The sequence below is a fragment of the Pholcus phalangioides genome, unplaced genomic scaffold (genome assembly GCF_987345545.1).
Source record: "Pholcus phalangioides strain wild (caught in Gottingen) unplaced genomic scaffold, Ppha-v1.0 ptg000007l_1, whole genome shotgun sequence".
Taxonomy (NCBI): domain Eukaryota; kingdom Metazoa; phylum Arthropoda; class Arachnida; order Araneae; family Pholcidae; genus Pholcus; species Pholcus phalangioides.
Genome location: NW_028301600.1, coordinates 42,820,395 through 42,840,649, shown reverse-complemented (window position 1 = coordinate 42,840,649; position 20,255 = coordinate 42,820,395). Strand labels below are relative to the sequence as shown.

General features: G+C 33.3%; 1 protein-coding gene across 9 annotated transcripts in view; it reads left to right on the top strand.

Annotated features, from left to right (window-relative positions):
- The window catches only part of HUWE1 (HECT, UBA and WWE domain containing E3 ubiquitin protein ligase 1), a 564,154-nt gene that overhangs the window by 339,948 nt on the left and 203,951 nt on the right, over positions 1–20,255 (top strand). For 8 of the 9 annotated variants that reach the window (XM_089233267.1, XM_089233272.1, XM_089233270.1 and 5 more), the window contains 7 exons: positions 5,728–5,869; positions 8,535–8,658; positions 10,846–11,063; positions 14,902–14,989; positions 15,135–15,225; positions 16,628–16,818; positions 19,875–20,000. In XM_089233267.1, the coding sequence (XP_089089393.1) occupies positions 5,728–5,869; positions 8,535–8,658; positions 10,846–11,063; positions 14,902–14,989; positions 15,135–15,225; positions 16,628–16,818; positions 19,875–20,000 (980 nt within the window). The remainder of the gene's footprint in view (positions 1–5,727; positions 5,870–8,534; positions 8,659–10,845; positions 11,064–14,901; positions 14,990–15,134; positions 15,226–16,627; positions 16,819–19,874; positions 20,001–20,255) is intronic. The other variant, XM_089233273.1, reaches the window with a different exon arrangement.

Sequence of the window (20,255 nt, the reverse complement as noted above, 5' to 3'; positions counted from 1 at the left end):
GTCCTCATTTGTGTTGCATAACCATCCATGTTTTTGTGTTCATTAAATATTATTAGTAGCTTATAGTGATTATTCTACACAGAAGACTCTGAGAAGAAACTCAACTTCATATTTATAACAACAGCAGTAAAAGAACAAAATTGACTATTAGCTGAAAAGGAAAAGGGCAGTTACAATATTTGTTACGTATTTATACACAAAGAAATGTGATATCTGTATTACGCCAACACTACTGATTTGCATGAGTTCATGCCTGTTACCTCAAATGTTATGAGAAGTAGTTACACTCAAAACTACAAAAACATAATTATTAGAAATTTTCTATTTTGGGGGGGGGGGGGGGAGAGATTAGAGAATAAACCTTAAGATTTTCCATGTTCATCAAGTATGAATTAATTTTCAAAATTAAGTTTAATCATTTTCACAACTTGGCCCCACATTCTTGATCAGGTCCCTAAGTAGGTTGTGGCAACCCGAGCACTGCGAATTTGGGATCCTACAAAAAGTGCACATCTTTTGCAAGTGAGACCCCAAGAAAACGAGTCTGCCCCGGGGAGGCCTGCTATGGCCCTAGCATATATGGATTAAAGGGGGTGACCATGGCTCCCACAAGAGAGGGGCTGACGGTGCTCCAGCCCTGGCGCCCCAGGATAAATACCATTATTTATTGTTTTTCTGTGTCTTAAATTCGCTATAGCAGGGCCTGTGAAAAGTCTGGCTTGGGGCCCACCAAAGATCTGAGCCAATTTGCCTTGCCCCAGGATGTGGGGGAGCCATGGGGGTGACTTCCCTGCAGAGACAAAATAATAATAAAATTTGCTTACAGTTTGTTGAGTCTTTCAACCAACCCCACCCACAGAATCACATTAATCCATCACTGGATTAGGAACTCCAGGCAGGCCCTCACACCAGGTTTCACACATGCTCTTATACAGTAAATTTATTGCATGGGAATACAACATTATGGTAATTGCTATGATTGTTTATGAGGCCCCAACATATAAAACAATATATTCACTGACTGTTTTGCAATTCCCTTCCCCTCATATCAGTCATCCCCTGACCATAGGAGGGTATAGGGAGCGACTATCCCATTACCCTCCCCATTCACTAAAAAGCCCCCTCCTTACAAGGAGTCTTTATCTGCGTATGGTCAGGATTGTATATCGCAGGACTCCCACTTGTCCTAATTTTTGGTAAAATATCTTACTTTACAGATCTATACTACTATCCTATTTTTTCTAGGTTTTATTTTGCTTTTCCTACTTTTTATTAAATTTTTGTCAACAAAATTTGCAACTTTTTTTGGAATAAAAAGGGAATCACACATTGAAATATATTTCTTTTCAAAAAGACATTTATTCACTTTCACTTATACAAAGGAAGGGGGAAAAATATATATATGCACAACACACGCGTTGCGGACTGAAGTAATTTTTGATACATTGAGTAACATATGAATTGACAAGGGGTAACTTGGTTACCCGTACTGACAACATACAATGAAGCTAAAACTAAGTCATTAGTGAAATTAGTATGCTATGTTAAAAGTGCTAAAAGAAAAAAAAAAATGCATGCATGAAAAATTATACATATCAGCAAATCAAGAAAATACATGCACTGAGTATAAAAAACAGAGGTGGCGAACAGGACTTTATTTGTAAAAAAAATAAGCAAATGGCTTTGGTGAACCACAATCAAAATGATTAAGCTTATGTCTGAGTATTAAAATAAGTTTCAATATTTGGCATGTTAGCAACGTATTGATATATTGCCAAATAACAAATGATGTAGATTGCAATCAATGATTTTTCCAAAGCAAATGTTGTATTGTATTTTTCAGGTTGGGGATGGGGCTGATGTGGGTGATTTGGTTTATTAATTTTTCTTTTCCTTAAGGCCTGTTTACACGAGGCAAGTGTTTAGTTGGTAACTTAATTTTTAGTTGCCAAGTACGATACAATGTATGCAGACGATAAGGGCCGTTTACACGGCTTTAGTTGGCAAGTGCGCAAGTGATTTAGTTCGTAAGTTAATACGAACGGTTCTATTTTTGAATGTTCTATTGCTAAGTAGACCTATGCGCATGCGCCAGTTGACGTGACCTGTCGCACTGGAGGGGTCTTTTTGCTCTCTCACGAAGGGGTTCATTTTGATCTCAAGCATTCATGCTCTGTCGTCTCCTGAAGTTTCGTTAGAATTCCGTGGAAATATTGGATGGTGAGGTGGCCAGAGGACACAACCTTCAAGTTTGTTGAAAAATATCTTTGCCATGAATGTTTGTTGAACTATTGAAATGAAAATTACGTTAACAAACAAGCTAAAAATTATTCGATGTTGGAAAAAGCTATGGAATATTCTGTCGACGTGATGTCAGGAGTTGAAAAAAATTGATTCAAAAATATATATCAGGTGGGGAGGATTTATATATTAAAAACTGGAGGGGTGGGGGGTTTCGAATATTTCTCTCGTCCAGAACGAATTTGCTGCCATCTGTTGTAAAAATACGTGATCAAATATTTAACATAAATATATCAGCTCTATAGATTAAATTTAAAAAAATAATTTCAAAAATTTGGAAATAATTTTTTTTAAATTAATTTTTATTATTTAATTTTTAATCCTTAGAATTTCCTACGAATGCCAAAAATCTTCTCCCGCATTTTCGGCTTACGTAATTCATAATTTATCTCCTCTTTAACTTCGATTAAAATATCATATAATCGATGTTTTAAACTTTTAGGAGAAATTGAGAAATCTTATATTTCTTCTCGATGACTTACATAAGTTTATAATATGTTGTATATTCTTTTTTCCCCTGTGGCGTCATCTCGTCCCCTTACGTGCACCTCCTGATGCGTGGATGGCAGAGGCGAAAAAAGGGGACAAGCGAACTGTTTCCCTTGCGTGACCTACTTCTTGCTCAGTGTGTTGCTCTCGCGCAAGTGAGAAAAAAATTTCTCCTTTTTTATTATGTGGAATTAATATTGTTAACCTATGTAAATAGTTTTTTAAAATTAAATGAACTTAAATATCAACTGTTTCTTCAGTTGGAGTCAGAATATACATCGTCCTGAATGTGTATCACATAACTATACCCCTCTTGGGTAAGTGAAAGTGAATAAATTTATATTCTTTAAAAAATATATATATAATGTGGCTGTGATCACAGTGTTCGTAAGTTCTACCTGATCATCTTCATCCATCGTTACGAAAGCTATGAGCTTTAAAAAAAACACTTCTCTGAATGCCAGATAAATAAATAAAAATTATTACTATTATTCTCCCGCGCGTTGTGCGTCTGTCTCTCTCCGTGGATTTGAGTAGACTGAAGCGCGCATGCGCTAATTGCGCTCACCTCCGTAAAAAATATCCAATGAGTGTCTACTTACCACTTATCGTGTGGACACTTTCAAGAAGAATCGGTAAGTTAAAATTAAGTTGCCAACTAAAGCACTTGCCTCGTGTAAACAGGCCTTTAGTTTAAGGGTTCAAAAACTCATATTTTTGTCAATGTCATTGTTAAAAAACCTTACAAGTCTTCGTAATTTGCTGTGCGTTGTCGAAGGGAGTTGATAGACTGGACTGTGGAAAATTTCAAAAATCACAATTTTAAGTGTCTATGTTGCTTATATTACAAAAATTATTTCAAATCGGGCGATTCTTTTTGAAACACCCTGTATTGTGATGTAAGGTTGACGATGTGAAATTTTTAACATTGCACAGTCCTCATAACCACTTATCACACTGAATGAAGATCCGGCTTGGATCGAATATCAAATCGTAACTCTGGAATGTTCAGCTGGAAAAGTATGTCTGATCATTTCAAATGTCATGGTGAGAATGAAGCTGAAAGCCTGCGTGTAAGTCTAATGCAGTGTCCTGATTGGATGCTTTCCAAATGGAGCTACCCGATTGGTGCATTAGAATTTTCGTAGAATTCCCGCAAGTAATGAATCTGAGCCATGGCGTTGCAATTGGTGGTGTTCATTTATTGTCGTTTACTAATATATTTTTGAAGGCTCAAATATATGTGCTTTCGTTGAAATCTAAATCAGCTGTGGACTTTGTGGAAAAACTATTGCTTGCTAAAACTCAGATCTATAGCCCTCCTGTCAACAATGAGCAGCAATTGTAAATTTTTCATATTCTGGATTCTTAACACAGCAAGCATGCTCATTTAATCTTGCTTTTATGGGTCGCCTTGGATGCCCTACGTAACAAAGCGGGCAATCACCACATGGAATGTAATAAATGCCCCCAATGTTTATTTTGTGGTATAGCGCTTTTAAGGGGACTTGAAACCCAAGTTTTTTTTTTAGTAGACACATCTACAGTTGTTAGGTAAAACTTATTAAGAATCGGTTTGATCATGAGTGAGACTATTAGATTGTAAGGTACAACTAAATTTTCTTTGAGCAGTCTGTCTGTGATATTTGCTAAAGTGGTTTCTCTTGTTGGTTTCATTAATTTTCTACTCATTTCATTAGTAATCTTAGTGTTGAACTCCCTATCTTTCACAATTGCTCTGATTGTTGCAAGTTCATGGTCTATACTGCCATTCAATGTATGCAATGTTTTGTTGTGGTTCGTAATGTATGAAAGCCCTTTCTAGTTGGCCATTCCAAAATCACTATCAGTATCAAAAACAAAATACAGTGTATCATTGCAAATCTACTTCCAGATAACACATCTTTAGTATGAGATATTCTCATGATTCACAGCCTACTTCGAAGCTATAAGAAAAACTAAAGCAAGAACTAGTCACACATTGCAGTGAATCCTCATCTACACAGCTTAGGAAACTTCGTGCGTGTGAGCTATTGGGAGACTAGAAACCATCTAACATTCTCTGTGACTTAAAATGAAGAGCAGAATCTGTGTTTCCAACGATTTATTTATAAAACTCTTCCTGCAACAACTATCCAAATCTATTTAATCGATATTTGCTGCCGTCAGCCTGCTAACCCTTGACAAAATGGAAGAGTTGGCCAACGAGATCCAAGAAGCAAGTCCTTCACATGTAGACGGCATGGAAAAGCTTCAATAATCAGACATGATTACACAACTACGGTGCGAACTGAAAACAGTTTCGCATGCGCGTTCTCTCAGTGTTTCATTCGTGTTTTTCCAATTGCAGATGATCAACAACAGCACCTACATTGCAGAGCCGTCTTAAGAACATCATAGGCCCCTGGGGCAAGTGGTTCTTCTGAGGCCCTACTTGGTAAATTCTAGAAAATTCCAATCGGATCTCTCATTTTTGTGAGGTCCTTCTTTTGATAACCCTGGGTCGGCCCATGCATTAAGACGGCACTGCTACATCCTCGGATAGACACTTTAGCTGGTATCATAACACTGCAGTGGTTTTGGCATGATTGCACTCTCGTGTCTCCCCAGCACAAATAATTTCATTTCTCCTGGTGGCAACACCTTGGGAATTTCGATTCAAAGCCATCTGGCTGTATATATTTTTTGTTTATATTGTCCCACTCAGTGATACGCTTATTTCCATTGTCTCCTCGCATGTACTGTGTTTTTCTCTTCCAGCATTTCAGTTTCTCTGATGTTAATATTGTGTGTTCTAATTAAATGATTAACTTTTATATATAACGAAACAGTCTTGTGGAACAACCAAAGATATTCATGTGACAACCATTATTAATGCATACACAATATTAACTGAACTAGTGTAAGGTTCTATTGTAATTTTTTTGTTCTATCAAGGTTATTAGGGCCGAACACAGCACAAGATCTTCTACAATGGACAACAAATATTAATTCCCATCCTTCTTCTGCACAGACTAGAGTAGTTCTGGCTAATAGTGATTTTCGTATTTATGCTGAAGATGAAGTTTTTGAAGTACAGGTATTTTATTTTTCACTTTTATTCTATACTTCATTTGTAAATTGGTGTGTTTTACAGCATTTTGTGAATGAAGAAGCAGTACTTCAGACAGAAAGTAGGAAACATATATAGAAATCATTCCCAAAAAAAAATTTACATTTCATATTTTTGAATTTTGGAATGAAAAATACAAAGTTGAATTTTGAAAATGAAATGTTTTCAAATTTAATATTGCATATATATTTTTTGCTTTTATTTTGCAATAATATTTTATTTTCTGGGTTTTATAACTAAAAGGATTTTATGGAACATGGATTTTATCCACTTCATTATTAAAACAAATATCAGTGTAAAAAAATTAATATTGTAATTTCCATAATTTTTACCCCTTAAAATAATAAAATCAACATTTTTCTTTCTTACACAAGTACTGTAGAATAGGGCGATTAGAAACACTTTTTAAAGTTTGGATTACAAATTTCCGTATTCAACTTAAATACAAAATTACAAATTATTACCTAAAACCTAGGTCTGTAATGTGCCCCTATCAATTTATATTTTTACGTTATGTTTTTATTTCAATTAAATAATTTTCTACTCGCCCGCAAGAACAGGCATTTCAATACATTGTTATTTCGTTTCAAACCAGTGGGAATGAAGTAGAAAGATGAAAATATATATGGTTCTATTAGGAGAAATGTAATAGTAAACAGTGATTTTTTTTCTCTCTCTCTCTCTCTCAAGGAAATAGTTTATTAATATAAAAAGTAAATTGTTTTTTCAGGTTCGAAGACAGTTGTCCGTTTGAGTTCTCAATGTTTCCCCAACACTAGTGGTTGGCATCATCAGGAGAATTGATAAAACTGGATCAATAGTCCTGTTGATCCACTTTTGATCCAGTTTTATCAATTCTCCTGATGATGCCAACGACTAGTGTTGGGGAAACGTTGAGAACTAACTAAGAAACTAAGAGGAGTTTTAGAAATTTTCATTAAAATAGCCGCTGGGCAGCAATGAATATTTTTTGATATTGGTGCATAGTTACCCCTCCAAGTTCAAACTAGTTCCATATTACAGTATCTAATTATTTAAATAAATTTCTTTTTTAGTATCTGATTTCTAGTTTTGTTATATTTTAGTTACAAAATACAATATAATTGTCATTAAATAACAATGTCTGTTCCAATTACATTGAAATTTTTCCCATGAATTAAAAATTTACTGATTATATTTTTTTGCATTGTGTATATCGCTTACTGTGAAAGAGGTTATGTGAGGATGAATTTTTAGGATAAGGAAAACAAAACTGAAAATAGTCTTATTGCAATAAGGTGTAATTCAGCATGAATTGTATACACAAGTTCACCAACTTGAAGATGTACTCAGACAAAATACGTATTGAGCTACTACAAGAAGCAAAAGGGACAAAGAACATCTAAAGAAGAAAAATCATAAAATCAACGACTCATTCTCTTATGTATTACTAGTTGAAAGTAAATAATGGTTGACATGTAAAATTGGTAGCAAGTGTTTAAAAAAAAGTAGATTCTGTAAGTACATTGAAATACGACTCTTTAAATATGATTATCAGTACCATGGCAATAAAAAATTTTCATTTACCAGTTTAATATTTATTTAAATAAATTGTGTAGTTAAAATTCAATACCCATCATTTAAAATTATCAATTTTATTTTCAATTAAAAACTCTTAATTTTATTTATAATTGTGATGAATTTTAACAAAATTGACGTTCAGCAGCTGAATATTCGGTATTCGGCCAAATCACTATTCGTCTCATCCCTACTAGAGAGTGCATGTCAAGGGATCTATCAAGTGAACAACCCATACGATTTCATCTGAGAGATTTTTGATTGGCTTCAAGTCTATAGTCAATTTGAGGCCAGGGAAGTACAGTAGCTATATATTTCCTACTGCTCTCGCACCACCTACTCACAATTATTTTCAGCTATCTGGCATGCCGCATTGTCGTGCTGGAAGATGCCACCATTTCCGGGAAGCAAAATCTGCTTAAATGAAGGTACTTTATATGCAAGGTTCTATGCATACCTACTTCTATCTATAGTGTTATTATATCCACATTGATTATACATACAGAATGCCATAAAACTCTTCCTCATATTATTAAGCTTTCTCATCATCCATGAATGAAGATTGTTACTTCTTAGGTTTTACGTTATATGAGTCAACATTTATCTGTCCGATGCAGCATAAAACATGAATTATAGGAGAAAACCTTTTGTCAATTATTGCATGTATATAGTTGGTAGTGTCATGTTACCAGCCTCTGCTGTGCTGATAAACCTCTGTTAGCATTGGTGCTATCTAGTAACATATTTATAGAGAAAAGGGGTTATAGCCAAGAGCTGCCAGTTCAAAATGGTAGCAAATTTTAGTAATTGGTAGTCAAGAATATTGAATTTATGTAGGGAAATGTCTGAATATTAAGAAGCCTTTGCCTTCTTAATATTCTTGGACAAAGTTGTGAAAAGTATACTCTGGAAAAACTTAAGTTTGTACTAATAAGTTTGTATAATTGTAAGTAACCCATACTTGAATGCCAAATGAATTTTCACGGAATATAAATTAATAGACTTTATGCATGTGTGTATATATTATTTGTTGTGAGATATATTCTTTTCTGAAAGTGATTTTTATCAATTCAAGGAACAAAATGCCCTTCTCGCTCCAGAAAATTCTGGACCTTTGTCGTCCATACCATCTATTCTAAGCAGATGGACAGAAGAAGCAAGAGTTTTAGATGGGGATAGTGTTCATGATTGTGTGACTGGTATGGCTTTTTATACATTATCCTAATAAAAGTACACCAGGGCATGACACAGTTAAGTTACCATGGCAACTAAATTAAAATTTGTGCTTTTTTTTTTCTTTTTTTTTTAAATTAATTGGAATCTGAGGACTGCACAAGTTTCAGAAATTATGCCAGCATGTCTGCTAGCATGGAAAGGATTTTTCAAGTCTTTGAAATGCCAAAAAATACACTATTTTGGTGTCCTTTTCTCTAATTCAGGCAGGTACCTGAATTTTTTCAATCTGTCAAGCCCTGGTATACATAGGGCTGTTTGTAATTAAACAGATGCTTCTCTGAGTCGGCTGTAGCTGTTGCTATAACAACCAGAATGATAAAATTTTTTAAGGGGATTTGACAAAATGGGAGAAGGGTGTTGTGATCTGGCAGCACTCCAGACTGATTTTCATATCAACAACGAGCATACGTGGCTACTGCCATGCCTACTTTGAGGAATATATATTGTCGCTAGTTGAACGTGATCACCACTACTGCTAATATTACTGCTGCTTGACTATGCAGCCTAACTATACAGGTGTTATCGTTTTAATCTAATGTTAATCTTGTAATAAATTCTAGTCAGTTATCAGCATGGTCTTGTTTCGATCATTTCCCCCTTTACAAAGGATTTATTGGCAAAAGTTGGTTCCAAATTATTACAAACATAGTTCCAAAATAATGAACTATTTTTTTAGTCTACAATATAGCTGAGAATTTTCACAAAGCGCAAGTAATAATTCAAAATGTAAATTTGGGCTGGTGTAGACCTGCAACATCACTGGCTGTAAAGACATGGGTGACGGTCTGAATGAAATTATGTTAACCACCTCAGCTCAACATGCACCTTATGTTACCTTTAACACATTGCATTATATGTGAAATTTTTTTTTATCACCAGTGCAACACAGCTGCTGTTATTGGTGACCTTGGAAGCTATCGCAACCCAAGTAAAGGCTTTCTGTTAATAACTGCTTTTAATATAATTCAGAAGTTGGAAGAAAAGGCTTGCTTATAGTTTATCCTGACAAACATATGAAATATTGCAACATTGTCTACGCACAAGGGATACATCCTTCTGCTGGTACTAGCAGAAGGTTGCAGAATATGGTCTTTGAAAACAGTGATTACATTGACGGTAGTGTATGTCCTCACTGGGGAAATGAATGTGATGAATAAAGTGTGATGTTGCACTGGACATTATCAGTGATAATTTGGGATATTATAATTTTTTCATGAAATCCTACTTCCGATGTTCTTAGTTATCCCTATAACAAGTTTGATAGCATTCCAGAGAATAGATTTAGTTTCCAAAATATTGCATGCTTGCTTAAATAATAAGGAGTGAAAGAAAAATTCTATACATTGTGTGAGAAATAAAATATTTCTTCAAGTCGCTGGCAATAACGGAGGAGAAAAGTTGTCCCTTTTTCCTTAACAGTATTGTCTGTATAGGGAAGGTGGTATTCTCTTTTTTTTCACTCCTAGAGTTACTGTGAGATTTTTCCTCTATTTTTGGCATTAATTGGGTGTTGGCATGCACAAATTAGTCTTTTGCTACCCTCTGTCCAATTGTGAAAATTGTTTGTCAAAACATATACTACCACTTCTCTTATTTTGATGGTGTTCTAGGATATCTGGTATGTTAAAAAGAAATTAGTTTTCAAAACCATAAAAATTCTCAAGTTCTAAATATGCAGCTGTAGTATATAGACAGCTGAATAATTTCGTTTTAATTGTAATGAGCTTAGTAATAATTGCAACCATTATTATTTGACTGCATGTGTACTTCATATAAATATTTTTTATTGTAATTTTGTCTACTTCCATGTCATTCAAATTCCCTTTTAAAGACTCATTCTTAAGTTGAGTGTTCATAATAATTACACCATGAGATACTGACTACAAGGACATTTTATTATTGATATTTCAATGTTGTGAAATAAAAGATTGAATGATTTATTCTTCAGATTTTGTGTAAAATTTTATGTTACAAGTAAATTGTTTTCTTTGCAATAATACATTCGTTTTTCAGAAATTAATTTTTATTATATAAATCACATCATTAGTGAGTGAACCAGATTTCTTTCTTGATATGTGTATATATCTGTATTTTCTGATATTTTTTTAATTTGTGTTACACTCATTTTCTGCATGATTTCTTTTACCAAGGGTTGAAGCCTTTGATCATCAAACAGCTTGAAGCTTTTCGTGATGAGGAAATATCTGAAAGGAGAGAGAAGCGTCGAAAGCTCCAAGAGGATGAAGATAGAAAAAGTGGAAAGATGCGAAATAGGTCTCATGGAGAGTCATCTGTTTCTGAGCACACACCTAATGCAAGTGAAAATGTTGCTTCTTCACTTGATAGTCTTGAGCCAATTCCCATGGAGGTTTGTTTTATTAACTACATATTTTTTTCAATAGAATTCACCTTGATAATTAAAAATAATTTTAAAATATTGAGGATCTGTTTGAAGAACTGTTAAGTAATATAAAAAAAATTATCACCTGATGCAAATTTTTTTGTAAATACAGTAATACCCAGACCTACACTGTACTTAGCATGCACTTTCTAAGTTAAGCAAAATATCAGTCTTTGAATTCTAGTGAAACCAATTAGAAAGGCAGAATTTTTGCTAGGATGGGAAATGATTGTGGTATGTTGAACAATCAAGAATGGTTTATTGCAGTGTTTCTTATTCTTTTTCAGCTCATGGCACCCCCCCCCCCATATGGATCACATTTTTTTCTCGTGGTCCCTGTCCTATCCCGGGGCCCCCTCTACCCTCATCCAAGAGCGAGATGCTTTCTAGTTTTTTATTATGAATGAAATTTTAATAAATCAGGTAAATCTCTAGAATCCTGGCTAGACACGGATTCAAATGGTGGATTATCTCTCTTAGGAGTCAAATTATATTGTAAAAAACGGTCTGTGTAAAATACAGGATTATCTCCAATGAACACGCACGATAAATCAACCCTCCCAACACATCAACCGTTGGCGGCCCTCCATACTTACCTGGAAGTAACAGCTTACATATGAAAATCATAGTACCGGATCCCATATAGTGCAGTCCCCTTCCTCCATTATAGACAAGAATACCCGCGTCATGCCCACATAGACATAAGCGTTAAGATGCCCCTGGTGAATCTTCAAGTCCCCAATTTACATCCCTGGACTATTAAGCCCCACCTCAAAGGTGTTTAATTGTTTTTCCCATGTAATCACAAGTCATGATTAAAAATTTTGACTGTTGATTTGTGACCATTAAAGACCAGTGACTAACCTTGGAAAGTGTAGCGCTCTTCAAAATATCCCCGCAAAGACAGACAGCACCCTCCCCTGCTCTCTTTGCAAACATTCAAGAGTTATTGTACAACCTTAAACAAATTATTTTCCCATTTGTATAATAGTGCTTCCAGCATTTAAAAAGTGGACAAGGGTCACCCCACTTAAAAAAAAAGTAAATGAAAAATACCTAAATCACTTTTCTAAAGTGGTTAGTGGTGTTATTTCGGACACTTGTCCAGCTGTGCATTTTCATTCCATACTGATTTTTATCTGTCTTGACGATTGCTTAAAAAACAGGTTGTTATATCAGGGCTATATAATGAATAGCCCTTGAGAATCTTGCTTTCTTTATTTTTGGCCTCTCTACTTATAATTGTGAAATAATCTGTCATTGTGATGGGGACAATAAAGTAAAATTCATCTAAGAAATCGCAAAAGGTAGTGTGCTTTCTAGAAGAGTCTACCGAATACTTTCTACTTGAAATGCAATGCTTTTCTTCAGATCTTATCTGTAGTATTCCCCGAAATGTGGTCATAGATTGGAAGAGGAAATATGGACTTTTTTTTTTGCTTCAGGTTCTTTTTATATAGTTCTCTCTGAATTATAAATTTTATAGGAGGCACAAGGTTACTTGTACAGTTTTTAGAATTGGAGTCCCCCACCCCTTTCATGTACCTTTCTTTCTCATATTTCTTTTCCAAGCAATGATAGAGAAAATTAATTTTTTAATGAACATTCCTTCTTTTTTTTTTTTTTTTAATTTTTATATATTTGCAAGTATTACTCCCATAGTCTGTAGATTTAGGGAACGGGAAATATAAGAAATTCCGGAGAACGGCAGGTGGAATTCTCGCACGCAAACCCTAAATGGTTGTATTAGAATCTGGTGGCACAGAGTTGATAGCCTGCACAACTCTTGCATTATGCACCACCATACTTATCTTTTAACTGGCATTATAAAGGTGCCATTGTATTTTAATGTTTTACATGAATAGTATGCATTGAGGCCACACGTAATAGCCATCAATCGAAGATACCACTATATCCTAACTTACTTGTGTCCCTGGAGCCAGGTTTCGTAAACAACCAGTAAATAAACCAATTTGTAAATAACCAATATATGGTATTTCCCACTTTCTCAGAGTGCTTTCTCTTTCAGGTATATACTAGAAATTGCAGTATTTTTGCAGCTACCTCTCCGTATTCAAAGTCATTGTAATCACTTTGTTCTCACTATCTTGCACATTTGTCTTTGTTAAAAGTTATATATATAGGATTGATTTTTTTCACTCATTCAAATTATAATTTTCAGAGAATGTGGGAAAAAAATGTTTGTAAAAACTCTAGCTAAAAAAAAAAATATATATATAACAATTTCATCATCTAGCTGCTATATAACAATGTGGTTAAGATCAACAGTTTTCAATCGTAATTGTTTCACATCGAGAAAATTCATATATGTCGCCCATAACTTTACACTGTTGGTTGGTTAAAACTTCCTGGATTTTTTCAACTTTGAGTTGGCTACCATTGAAAAGAAAGTGTTGCCATGATCAGTGCATTTACTACGTAAATATACATTAAATTGCATATTCACAATATTTTGGTTTGGAGGGCAGATGGTACCACCTGCTGAAAGCAAAACGCACAATGCTGGTCACAGACACACCCTGTTAGGATTCACCAACAAAAATCTGAAATAAATCCCATATTCAGGTGTGAAATATGTAACAGTAAAGTCCATTAATGGTGATGATTTAGAGCTGTGGACCATCAGGAAAAGATTAAAAAAGAACTTAATCTGATACTAAGAGGCAAGGGCTAGCAAGGGGGGACCCCCCCCCCCCAAAAAAAAAGAAAAAATCACAGAGAAAAGGGAAAAAGATGGCCAAATCTATTCTATCAGTTTGGTTCTCCCCCCCATCCCCCGAACGAAATTTCTGGCTACGCCCCCGCTAAGAGAGGTTTTTGTTGCACGATAAAAGTTGAAACATTTTGTGGCTGGAAATCGCTCGGCACAGATTTATATGAATTGGAAGATATAGTAGGATCACAGGTTTTCAAAAGGGTTTCCAGACAAACCCTGGGTTGTCCAAACCTATTGTGAATATTTTTGCTAGTTTTTACAAATACATTTTTGTTAATGTATTTGTGTAAATGTGTATTTGTGTGAATGTGTATTTGTGTGAATGTGTATTTTTGTAAATGTGTATTTGTGTAAAATTTTTGTAAATGTGTATTTGTGTAAAATTTTTGTAAATGTGTATTTGTGTAAAATTTTTGTAAATGTGTATTTGTGTAAAATTTTTGTAAATGTGTATTTGTGTAAAATTTTTGTAAATGTGTATTTGTGTAAAATTTTTGTAAATGTGTATTTGTGTAAAATTTTTGTAAATGTGTATTTGTGTAAAATTTTTGTAAATGTGTATTTGTGTAAAATTTTTGTAAATGTGTATTTGTGTAAAATTTTTGTAAATGTGTATTTGTGTAAAATTTTTGTAAATGTGTATTTGTGTAAAATTTTTGTAAATGTTGTATGTGTTTTACAGATAAATTTTTTTCTTGAAAACGTAGCAATTTTTGTATAAATTAAAACCAGGCAAAGTTTCTCATTTTTGTGATAAAATATATTTTTTTCCCCCACATTCTCTGAAAATTGATTCGTGCATTCAAATAGTTAATCTTATATAATTTTTCATAAAGACGAATTTTCAATATAGTGAGAACAAAGTGATTATGCTGACTTCAAATGCAGAGGGGTAGCTGCAAAAGAGTACTGCAATTTCTAGTATATACCTGCAAGAGAGAAAAACGCTCCTAGAAAGTGGGAAATACCGTATATTGCCCTCACTCAATTTTATTCAAAACATTATTTTTGTAGTTAGTATATCCTGTGTTAAAAGTAATTTTCTTTTTTTTTTCCTGACATATGCAGGTTGCTGCACCTGCTAGTCAATTTGAAAGCAACATATCTGCGTCATGTAATCTGTCTGGGAATAATCAACCAAATAGAAGAAACAGAGGTATGAAGTGGTTTTGATATATCTAAAAGTATCTGCGGAGATCTCGTGATGTATAAATTAACTTTTAAAATAGTTTATAGAAATCCTTAGATAACTTTGATATGCTATAAATAAGTTACGTGCTTATTATTATATCCTTTCCAAGTTTCAGTTGCTGTATTGTCATTTGATAATGCATTACCCACTCAGTTATCTGAACCATCATCAACAGACTTGGTAGAAGATCTTTTGAATGTGTGAGTGGTTTTTCTTTAATATATTAAACTGCAGATTTTCTTTTTTTTTGTATTGAGGTTGATGCTAATTTAGAACTCGTGGGGACTTAAAAAAACTCCTTTTGTAAATGTTGAAAATGTTTAAAGAACAGTATATTGTTTGGGATCAGAAAATTGGTTTGTAAAAAATGTGTGGTTCGTAAATTTGAGGTTCATAAAATTTAGCATCTACTGTATATATTTCTTCGTAATTAAAAACAGATTAATAAGAAATCTTCATCACTAATGCATCTTGCCTGATTGTATCATAGGTCTTTTTACGATCTTCGTAAACCACAGATACTTTGAACAGTTTTGTTGGTCAGCCTTTTTCATAAAACATAAAGAGATAAGGAGCTGCTGATATTTTATGTTATGCTACGCTTATTGAATTTTAGCAGGATTTAGTACACAGCAAGCTAAAATAATTTTGTTAACAGTGGTAAAACCTCTATTCTGGTCTCCTTAGTTCCTTTTTTATACCATTCAATCAACAAAGTGAGTGAAATTTAAGTTGAAGAAAAAATTTTTAATTTAAATTCAGAATTTTTTTCAAATTTCTTACATGAAAATAGCGACAAGTAGCAAGTCTTGTGAAAAGTTTCTCTGAATTGATCACACATGAAAGGTGGTAAAATCAAGAATTTCAATCATTTCTATGTTTTTTTTTAAATGTTTCAGGGAGGATTTCTTTCGTGTGAGAAGGGCACACTTTTTAGCCTTGTTTGAATTTTTTGATTGTGAAACAAAACAGTTTGTTTACTGTTCACAATCATATAAAATCTTTGTATTCACCGCGTGAAGTCCTTGATTTTATGTTTCTCTTTACGATTGCACAAATTTTCTTCATTTTTTATTTCACAGATAAAACTATCAAATTTATGCAGATAATTTTCCATTTATAATTATAACTCCAAAGTTTACAGAATTTTATTTCTTTTGGACACTCCTAACATGTGTGCAGATGTAGTAAAGTAGGACAAGAGGGCTTGAAAATAGTTATCCATCAATAATTATGAGGCACTTGAAAAAAAAGTGGTGACAAGTAGAAAAATCCTGGTCAAATTTCTTGAAAATTGCTCTGTTACAAGAAAAGTTTAGGAGCTACTATTATATGAAATTTATATAATTGTTAAAGTTTGTTTTTGTTACAATGTAAGAAACATCTATAGATTAAAAGGATAATAGTATTTGTTTATTAATAAACATTAATTTGTAATTATTTGAATTTTGAATGATTGTTTGGAAGTTTTTTGTTTTCAAAGAAGAAAAATGTTTTCCCTACGGTATTATATGGTCAGATTTTCTTACCTGATTACTCTCACATGATTACTATACTTCGCTTTTAATATTATTTTTTTTACTGTGGCAAATTTATTTTTAGGGAGACCCAACCAAATTCTCCAGAACCTAATTCATCTCCATCACTTTCAAATTTGTCTATGCATGTAGATCCACCTCATAATTCTAATGGAGAAAGAACATCTAATATTTTAACCTCACAACCAACAGTTATCTTGAATGACATCCTTCAAGGTTTACATTCAGCAAACCGTAGAGGGAATAGTCTTTTAGGTTTGTATATGTTTTCTGATACCAGTTGATATTTGTTCATTTGTGATGAAATATTTGAGAGAATGATAATGATTTTCATCAGATGGTTTTTGTCAACTATAATAAACTTGTTCTCATGTACAAGGTTTGTTCGGGAAGTTAAGATCCATTGGCAAGTATTTGGTTTAATACTTGCCAATGGATAGTCCAATTCTAAACCCAAAATGTGTTCTACAAATTAATTTGTGAACTATAATAAATCATTTTTCAAGACAAATAAAATTTAATTGGTCGAATGGTCGATGCGTTTCGACTCTCAGTTGAAGAGCCGTCATCAGGACCTTGTGGTCAGAATTCACACGAATTAGTCGTGGAGGGGTGATGTTTACATCTGGTCGTCCGGAGAGTTTATCTTTGTATTTGCTGCGTCCGAGTGGTCTTTGGATGCGAACTGGGGAGCCATCTGTTGCAAAGTATTGAAAATTCTGTCTCGGCCGAGGTTAATAAAGTCTGTCCAAGCTGACGAAATAGGTGGCGTGTTTCTTCCATCATTAACGAGGAAATTCTGACATGTTCCGATGAAGTATATCTCGAGAAAATTCAGTTTGGAATTATGTGTTTTTTTTAAAAACAGACGCTTTATCAAAATCATGTGAAAGTTACCAACAGTGTTGGGCAATAGCCAAACTATCTGTCTGTTTTAATAGCTGAACTATTTGTCTTGAAAACGTGGCAATTTTTGTATAAATTAAAGCCAGGCAAAGTTTCTAATTTTTGTGATAAAATAATTTTTCACTGGCTTGCATGTTATTTTTCTATTTAATTATTACCATTGTCCCAACATTATTAAATCTTACCAGACAATGAAAATATGCAGCGACTTTTAATAGAATTCCCTTATCTAGGGAATTATTTACATTTTAATAATATTGCAACATATTGCTTGTTCTTAAAGTCAAAATCAGTTGAAAATTTCTGGTGATAAAACATTCATAACCCAGGTTACTCATAATTTATAAAGTTTTTCTCCCAAATAATTTCATTTGTGATTCCAAAAGTAGCATGATCAGAAAAATTGGTTTTATATATTTTCATTTTATCATTAATTCTCTTCTCATGATGTTAAATATCAAATATTCATGAATAATATGTATTAATTAAAAATTGTTAATATATATTTACATAAACTGAATCCCTAGCAATTCGTGAGATCATGGGAATGGATCTATTCAAATAGGTAAAGAGAGTAATCCAAGAAACATTAATTGCTGATTACATGACAGTTTTGCGTGATAGTGAGTGGTAAGAGAATTTAAATGAAAACCTTATGGGATCTTTAACATGCAATGCTCGATTTTTGCTGTCAATGGGGATTACAATCTCCAAAATTTCATACATTTTGCTGTAGCGCCTCTGCTTTTAAACTGTGAGCCAGGAAATTTTGCATCCTTGTACAGGTCCTAATTTACTATCATTTCCAGAAATAAATTTGTATGAGAGAGTAGAAATTGTCAGTGGCACTTTTTTGTAGCTTCCATGTTTAGGATGAGAATCATCTTGGCATTGAAAACCATTGGAAGAAATGAAAAGTTTTATATAATTTCTAATTAATTCTTTTGAATATTTCCCGTTGAAGGATGGATGACAAAACTGTATGTATGGAGTGAGATGGAAAATGTCATCTGTCCTCTTCTCTCTTGTTGGGAGGAAGTTATAACAGTGTCTTATTGGCTGCAGCAATCTCTGTATTTTCAGGAAAGATGAATTTCACCATGTTTCTTCATAAATCTAACAATAGATACACTATTTCACATAAATTTAATTTTCAATTTTCCAGCACTTGTGCAATTAATTGTCAGCAAAACTTCGCCTTCTGCTGTTGAACAACAAACATAAGTTCCTGGCAAAGTTTGATTGATGTTATCCTCTCTCTTCAATTGCAAGAACTCCTGCAACAATACTCGCATTGAAATAAGAGCAGAATTCTATTAATTTATAAATTTATTATCATCTGAAACATTTATTATCATCTGAAACATTTATCTTCCATTTCATCAATTTATCTCATTTACAGCAACAGTAGTTTGAGCGTCATACAGTGTCAACATTCGACTTCATAATAGATGAAATAGTTTTTTTTCTAGAAGTAATATACCAAAAATTTAGCAGATTAACTTATATTTACTAGAAAGAAATTCATAAAATTTACTAAATAAAATTACAAATGTCATATAAATGTGTTGGTATACATTTGAACAAAGGTAAAAGACCAAAAGAGCTGAAAAATCTCTTGGAATATTTTTGTGCAAAATTTGTGTTTTCCTCATGTGACATTTCTCTTCATTTCATGGTATACTTAATATAATTTCAGGGTGGAATAAAGATAGCTGACAATGAAAAATTCCTTTAGAATTAGATTTTATTTCCTATTCATTTTGCATTTATGAAGTTCATTTTTTTTTTTTCAAATTCACATTCAAAAAGAAGAAAGGTAATTAAGTTGGAGAAAAAATTTATTCAACACATAAGTTTTTACACTTATTGACTAATTTGTTATGATAAGGTGGCTAATATCCATTTACTTGAAAACTGCATAACTTCAAAAAGATAAACTTCTTGGTCTATTGTGTCTTATGCATCATTAATGTATTTTCTCTATTATAATTGTTTTCATTGAAAGAAATTCAAATTTAAATGCATTTTTAACCTTTTATTTTGATAATTCATAGTTTTAACATGTCACGACTTAACTTGCCAGTGTTTTTTTTTTTATTAGAGAAGTGGTTCTTAAAATTTTTTCCACCAGTGGCTTCCTTGCCCATTCATGATTCACTTAAGGCTCCCCAGAATAGTTTGGGGAGATATGCTTTGAAGTGGTTCTTTTACATGAGAAGATAAATTGGTACACACACAAATCTTCAAGTTCATCACAATGCCCCTGACAAAGGTTGGCGACACAGGAGCTAGGGCATTCATTCTCAGAAACACTGCATTAGAGACGTGAATAAGACTCCTAGCATGAGACATCTTGGTTCCACTTTTTTAAATTTCAAATTTGCATTTTTGTTTTTCTCCAGGCATAGGTATATCTGGTCTGAATAGAAATGGTGATGGAAGAGATTCTCCACCTGTTATTCCAGAAGATTTATCATCATTTACCACACCAACAAATTCTGGTCTAGTTTCTGTTACTTTTAATGAAGGTAATTTATTCACACAATCAAGATCACAGTTGAGACAATGATTATAGTCCAGATTACATATTAAGCTTTTGTGACTATCTTTTGTATCGTGTTGGAAGGAGTTCAAACTTTTTAGTTGTTCTATATGAGTGAAAAACTAATGTTTCACTTGCACAAGTGATGAGCATCATCAGAAACCAGTAATCAAATGATAGAACGGTGTTACAAAGTCCAAGTCGAAATTCAGCAGGAGCCTCATCTAGAAGAGTAATCAAA